General features: G+C 35.2%; 1 protein-coding gene across 1 annotated transcript; it reads right to left on the minus strand.

The window, feature by feature from the left end:
• Nucleotides 1–2676: 2676 nt before the first annotated feature.
• Nucleotides 2677–6244, minus strand: zgc:172339 (uncharacterized protein LOC564384 homolog). Its single transcript, XM_056467113.1, has 2 exons — nt 5844–6244; nt 2677–4101 (listed from the first exon to the last, which is right to left on the minus strand). The coding sequence occupies exons 1-2, from the start codon at nt 6171–6173 to the stop codon at nt 3526–3528; spliced, it is 906 nt and encodes a 301-aa protein (XP_056323088.1). The 5' UTR covers nt 6174–6244; the 3' UTR covers nt 2677–3525.
• Nucleotides 6245–7877: the final 1633 nt, after the last annotated feature.

Genomic DNA, 7877 nt, shown 5'->3' on the forward strand with positions numbered 1-7877 from the left:
CCATCAAAAAAAAGTTTGAAAAAATAAATTTTTATCAACTATTTAGCAATATGGTTTAATTGTCTTCCTCACATCCTAACAATAACATTTAAAAGTTCTCCATGTTTTTATGCATAAATTTATTTTGTGCATATATATTTTTATTATAGCTTTTAAAACTTGTCTTTTTTTTTAAAAAGAAAGGTTATACTAATAAAAATATATGTATATAACTAGAGTTTGCTTGTTTTGACACATTATTTAAAAATGTGGCTAGAAAATAACTGAATTTTAATTTTAATGGGGCAAGTAAAAAAAAATCCACTGGTTATTACAGAAAATTATTAGCATTTTGCCCTGTGAAAGTCTGAAATTTCATTCATAATGGTCTTGAAAAGATCTTTAAAAGTCTTACATTTGACATGATGAAACCCGCAGAAACCCTGTTTTTACCCAGACATTGAAAAAATAATTAAATTAGAGCAGTAATCGCAATACCGTGAAACTGTGATATTTTTATTCAAGGTTATCATACCATCAGAATTTAAACTTAAACATGGAGCCTAGTTGAGCTTGGAGTTTTAAAGCCAGTTATTTTTTTGACATCTGCCATCTCTAAAATTTCTCTGACCCTCTCATAATGTACTTTTTTCTTCTGCTGATTCTGTTTCTTTTCATCGAATGACACTCCAGAATTTAGGGTTGAGGATTCTTTTAGACTGTGCCGTCATGTATTCCTGACACCAGTATGTCACATATCAATAAATTCATCTTAGACATGCCTTTTAAATAGAGAAAACAACTTTTGCACTTAATTGTATCTGTTTTTAATATTGAAAATAATCAAATCAATAATCAAAATCATAGGAATAACAAAGGAATAAACTACAAGAATAAGTGAAGTTTCACAAACTACTTTCGAGAGGAGCACATGATATGATTGATTGCCGCTGGTTTCTCATCAGTAATCATTAGTAAGCCAATCGGATCATTCCAAACTTACTATAAACAGCCCGACTAGCATGACACCCTTATCTTCGTTTTTTGTAGAATCCCCCATCCCCATCTCGCTCTTTTCCTTCTTTACCAGGGGGAGCTCTCGAGAACTACCTGATCTCGTACTCCCTTACATGCTCATTGACCAGGCGGGAGCCCTGGGCTCAATTATCTCCAAGCTCAGAGTTCTCTCCCGCCAAACCTGCTATTATTATGAAGCAATATCTAAGTGTGAACGCTTGAAACTACTTTATTTTAAATACAGTAAAATGGGAATCCAATATTTTAAATAGTGATATTAAAATAACTGACCCTAACTTGACCCAGCAGCTTTCTTGTTAATTGGTAATCAATAGAGACAGATATGACAGTTCAAAGAGCAAATATAAAAGGCAAATAATATGTATGAAACCTTATCACACGTTCGCTCCCTCTCTGTTTCTCCACGTATGCCCTTCATTCTCTTTTTAGAGAGCTAATCAACTTTATGGTGACTTGTATTACTGTCTTATAATATGCAAATCAAGCCACGCTAAGTTCCTCATCATGACAGAACAAATAGTTCTCAATGGAGTGAAAAGGTGATGGAGGAAAAAAGAACCGAGATAAGCCTGCTGTATAGTGTCCTGTGTGAACAAGGGATTATAAAGGATCGAGCCTTCATTTTAGTTATTTATCTGATATTACACAAGCTACGTCTCAGTCATACCATTGTGCTTTTTATGCGCACACAAAAGCAACTTTCACTTTGAAAAGAATCTGCAGACAGCGCATATTAATTTGATCAAGCAATATGAGTTTGATAAGAGCTTTATTTGTTGTTTGACTTCGAAAGTATTTATCCAGAACACCTGGAGTCTATTACCTAGAAGAGTCATGTTTTTATATTGGTTATTGACAGACTGCAGGCACACAGAGATGATGAAGTGGCCAATTTTTTATTTGAGAAGAGTTACAGTATTCAGATAAATTGTTGTAAACATGCTTACCGAGTGAGAAAAGATCAGTTGTTGCAGTTTCATAAACAAGTTAATGGACCTAATAAAGCCCCCAAAGCCACAGATGATTATAGCCATTAAATTGCTCTCATTTCATCACTATTTTCTGTCCTCTCTGTCCAACTTTTACAAAATAAAGGTGAAAATAGATCTTCATTTAACAGTTGAGGGTAATGCATACTGATTTTACTCTTTAGATGAAACAAATAAATAAAATGAAAGATAAATAACATTATGTCCAATGACTTTTTGTTTTATTTGACTTTTTCCCTTTGTGAAACAACAGTAATGGTTCTTTAAATTGATGTACTGGTTTCTGGGTTTTTAAAGCACATACACTACTGTCCAAAAATTTGGGTTAAATAAGAATTAAATAAGGTATTTATTTTTTTTTATTATATTTATCAAGGATGCAGTACAGTAAAGTCATATTCAAGATTTTTTTTAAAGATTTTTTATTTGCATTTTGTTTATTTTATATGTTCATTTCAATGTCATTTGCCATTTAATTAATTTAAAAAACGTTTTTTTTTTTTCAAATTAACAAGTGGATGTTCTTTTAATTTTTAATTTAAGACTAAAATCACTAATAAACAAATAAATGCTGGTATTTTTATTAAATGATTTAATGTTTAATGGTTATTAAAACAAAATATAATCAAATAAATTCATTGGTGAAAATAATATACTTAAAAATCCTTGTTGAAAATAATAGACTAAAAAAATATTGCTAACCCCAAACTTTTAAACAGTAACTGCACAGACGGCCTTTTTCTGTAACTAAATTCTAATTCCTATTTGGTTCTGATTGGAAGTTTTTATTTAAAAGTGAACGGCAAAAGTATTTAGTGTACAGAACACACATTTAAAATCAACCGGAATCAGCTAAACATACCTAAAGCCCAATGTATACTAAAGTTTTTACATGTACACAACATGCGCAGACTAGATGATTACTTTCATGATCGCACAGCTCACATAAGCACTTTGAATTGTTTTTACAATACTTAATTTGTCCACAAGCTGTCTAAACTGAACCAGGCTGTTGTTAAGCAGTTATGAATAAACAGGGAATTAAAAAGAACTGCAACATACTACTGAAGATGACAAAAGAATGCCAATGTTTACAATTACAAGATATCTGCAAAATACAAAGACTTTTCTGTTGCTCATAACTTTCGGAAAGAAAAAAGTGCAGACATTGAACAAGTATTAATCATTCTAGTGTACGTGTGTCTAACAAACACAATCTCACAGCAATTCGTAGCTATTTGATTTAGTGGCTAATTCGTATGGATTTGTACGATCTCATTTGTACAATTTAGTACGGTTTGCTCATCCCCCAATGACGGTTGGGGTTAGGGGCGGGGTTGGTTGCCATCCTTCCTTTTTATAATCGTACATTTTCGTATGACTGAACTTGTACGAATTTGTACGAATTAGCCACTAAACTAGCAAAGCGTAAAATAGTTACGTTTCCTCGTGAGATCAGGCTGGTCTAACATGTACATCAAAATGCTAAGTAAACTTTGAGCTTTGGTGTGGCCTATCACTATTCCTTAGGGTCACAGTTCTCATAAAAAAGCTGAAACTTCTTGTCCACAAAGGTGTTCTTCTTCAAGAAATCTTCCAGCTGCTGCACGGACATCTCTATGACTTCCGGTGCTTCTTTCTCGTTGAGGCCATGGGATGCGTAGGCTGGGAATTTTGATCGTTCATCAAATGGGGCATTATGATCATAGTCGACGCAGCAGTACGCTGACCACAGGTAAGTAGGAACGGCCACTCGATTGATGTTGTACCTACGGATCATCCTACCAGACGTGGTGACCCCTGTGACTATGTAGGCTGTACCGCGGCAGTAGTTGTTGAGTCGCCGGCGGATGATGTGCTCGTGTCGTTTCCAGTGGCCGATGTTGAACTCGCGAACCTGTGGGACTACATTGGTGAGGGTGTAGGTGGCCGCCTTGTCATCGGGGTGAGCCTGGTGCTCGTCGGGGTTTAGATGACCTCGTTCAAATTCAACAATATTTGAGTAGTCCTCCAAAACAGCCTGGGTGTCTGAAAAACTGCCGTGAACATTTGGAGGGAAAGCCTGCATTTCACCAGAGTCTGATGTTGTGGAGAGCTGCAGTAGTGGAGAAAAAATGTAACGTTAAAAAGTATGCTTAACAACATATACAAATTTTTATTTTAAATAAGATTTTTAAAAAGAATTTAGATATTATGTAAGTATATTCATGCCAAACACGGATGTAAATATTCGCAAGAGTAGATAGCATACAAAGCCAATGCAAATGATGCTAAAGGCTGATTTCTACTTCTGCGTCAAGCGCTCGCATAAGGTCCAGCGCAGCCTTTGAGTGGTTGCATAGCCCTCTCAAAAAATTGAACTAAACTTCTCAACGAAGCATAGCACAAGCGCTGTGATTGGCCGACTTGGTAGTATTGACAAATGTGGGCGGTGCTGAGAGCAGCGAGCCCAAACGGAGCAATTGTTTACAAGTCTCGAGTCCCGTAAAGTAGCTCTAGATGGAAACTTTTTTTGTGTTTACCTTACAAATAAAGTTGTTCCACATCTGCCAGTTCCCGCCTAAAAGTAGTTTTAGCTACTTGTAGCATTTAGAAAAAAAACTAAATACCAGCGAAGAAACTTGATACAGAGGAACAGAACATAACCTACTGCCAGCTGGCGTTTCGAAAGTGTTTGTGCAGAGCAACACAAACAGCACGCAGACGTATAAATGCACAACTACGCACAAGGCAGGCGCCGTGGGTCATGCCGTTCACTCGATGCGGAAGTATAAATCAGCCTTGCGCAATATTCTCCTCAGTTCTGTTTTCTGTACAAGTTAAAAAATTGACAAGCAGAAAATTCACATGAGTTGAAAAACATCCTGTGAGTAATCTAGAGCAAGTGATGCAATGCATATTTTCACTTGTCCTTTTTGTGTGAATACAGCATGAGACTGGTTGACTAAAGCCTAATTTGGTTTTAACTGATTTAAACTGGTCTCAGAGCATGACTAGGATGGGGCTAGGATTCAACTGGTTTAGCAGTTTGGTTGTATTTCTAGCAAAAAAGGGCTTACATCACATCTAAAACCAGGCAACAAGTTGAGACTAAGGCATTGTTTACACTTAAAATGTTTTGTTGAAGTTATGCCTGCCATCCACATTACTCCAGCATCTTTGACCTGGGAAAACTTAGCATTTTGATATTACTAAACTCTGTTTTAGTTTAGAGATGCTAAAAGGCAAACTTGCGTAAAAACTATTGCTTATCTTTCCTTGATCAATCAAGACCTTCTCATATAGCAACTAAAGCACCAGATGACAAGTATTCTACAGATGCTAACAAGATATGCACTTGTCCAGTGAGTGTTAATGGTGACTATCATTTATTTTATGGTGCATATTGTCGACGGAGATTGTTATACTGAAACACAGTAAAAACAAGTCTCATTTTAAACAAGCTTAATGTGGCTGTAGTTGGTTTAAACTGGTCTCACAGCTTTGATAAGATGGTGTTCAGCTGTTTTAACTCTTCAGCAGTCTGACTTCCAAAAAAGAAAGTCAAGAAAACTAGTCACCAGAACTACCTGGGAGACCAGATAAGGCACAAGTTTAGATGGTTTTAGATACAAGGTAATAAAAGCCTAAGATCAACCTAACAGCTTTGTGAGATTTTGTTAGTGGATTAGTCACTGTGTGCGACAGATAATAAGTGTTTTGACCAAAATTCGGTAAAAACAAACAATATTTTCTTTACTGAAGTTATGTAAACTTTTCAAATGTATCTATATTACAAAGTTGTTGACTGAAGTGTTTAAAAGTTTGACAAAGCTTGACAACTCGACTGCTGGTTACCTGAGGCTCGAACATCCAGGGAACATCGACCTTCTTGGAGCCGTCGGAGCGTTTGAAGGTGTAGGCGGAATAAACCGGGATGTGATCCACCACATCATACAGAGTGACATACCGGGGCTTGCCGTTATAACGCTGACAGATCTTTTTAAGGTAGCGGCTCTCCAGACCCCGCGGCGGGGTGCCCATATACATGAATTTACGGCATTCTTCCGAAAAATCTTTCTGCACTTCAGAGAGCACATTCACAAACGGAAAGCAGAAAAACACCAACAAAACAGCCCGGGGGTCCATTCGGCTTATATAAAACACAGCTCCGCTTGAGAAACTCATCTGAATAACTTTTTAAAAGTGTCCCTGTGTGCTCATTTTCCATACTGCAATGATAGTCAAATAACTGCTCTCTGCTCACCTGATACAGCACTCGTGCAGTTGTACATTTCCACCAGCACGTGGTGCTGTTTTACAGAGACTACGACTAAGTGCATCTGAAAAATAGAGACGTCTTTGTGTGGTTATAACGCAATATACATTTACATTTAGTAATTTGGCAGACGATTTTGTGCAAAGCGACTTACAATTGAATATACATTTAGCAAATCAACACAAAAAGGCAGCCTACACACGGAAAGTGCTAATTATATAAAGAAACTGCTAGTGCTAGAGAAAGCGAGTGTTTTGTTTGTTAGTTTGTTTTTTATTGAAAATGAATGAATGAAAAAGAGAGTCTTTGGAATTTTTACTTGACAAATTTTACATTCGTAAAAAGTATTAATTGTAGAAGTTTTGTTTGATTGATATTTATATATGGAATCTCTTCAATTCATCAATAATAAAAAAATTAAAAATACTGTTATTATCGCTAAAAGTTAAGTTTACTGAAAACTGAACTTGATGTATGAAGTTAATATACTATATGCTGTCTTATACTGACATTTTGGTTATATCCACATTATTGTTTAGCTGGCTATATGTGAAATGTATATTGTAAACTTGAATTTGTATTTAATTTTAATTCAATGTCTTGCTAGAATTGTATATTTGTTGATGTTGTTTCTAATAAAAAACAATTTCTTTTATTCTATTCTATTACTATACTTATTAATGAACGATCTGTTTCCGTACTTATATTAAATTACCACTGTGGCAGTCTGTTATAGTAACATTTTGCAATAAGAACACTTTGTCCTGGGTGTCAGTTTAGTAATTTCACTTTAAAGCCAATAAAAAGAACCTGTTGATCAGGATGAAAGTGAAATGACAAAACCTTCACACAAGAGCCTGAGAAAAATGTTTAAAGAAAATTTCAGTGCACTAATTAGAGGCTTTTGAATCTGAACTCCTCATACAAATATAAAATAAGTTATGTGATAATACATTTGATACTTTTGCATAAAAATCCAATTGTATAAATGTAAAAAACTTAATAAAAATAAAACAAAACAAAACATAGAAACAATTTGCAAATTGCAAAAATACATTCATTCATTTTCTTTTCGGCTTAGTCCCTTTATTAATCAGGGGTTGCCACAGCGGAATGAACCACCAACTTATCCAGCATATGTTTTACACAGCAAATGCCCTTTCATCTGCAACCCAGTACTGGGAAACATCCATATACACACTCATTCACACACATACAGGTAATTTTAGCTTATTCAATTCACCTATAGAGCATGTCTTTGGACTGTGGAGGAAACCGGAGCCCCCGAAAGAAACACACAGCAACACAGCTGAACTCTGCACATAAATATAAAATTAGTAAAGTTTTTGTTCACTTTTGATACATTTGCATAAAAACCTATTGTAAAAAAATACAAAAAAGCAACAACATGCAAGTTACAAAAACATAATATTTCATTATTTAATATAATATGCTTTGCAAAATAATACTTCAGAAGGCTGGCATAAAAGATTTTTGATGAAATAATACTAGTAATAATAACAGTAATGGCACCATTTATATTGTATGAAAACCTTACAAAAAGAAGTTGTTTTTTTACCCTCAAAGCAGGTGTAGTACCTGTGTCGCCCGCT

Source organism: Danio aesculapii, chromosome 10 (genome assembly GCF_903798145.1).
Source record: "Danio aesculapii chromosome 10, fDanAes4.1, whole genome shotgun sequence".
Taxonomy (NCBI): domain Eukaryota; kingdom Metazoa; phylum Chordata; class Actinopteri; order Cypriniformes; family Danionidae; genus Danio; species Danio aesculapii.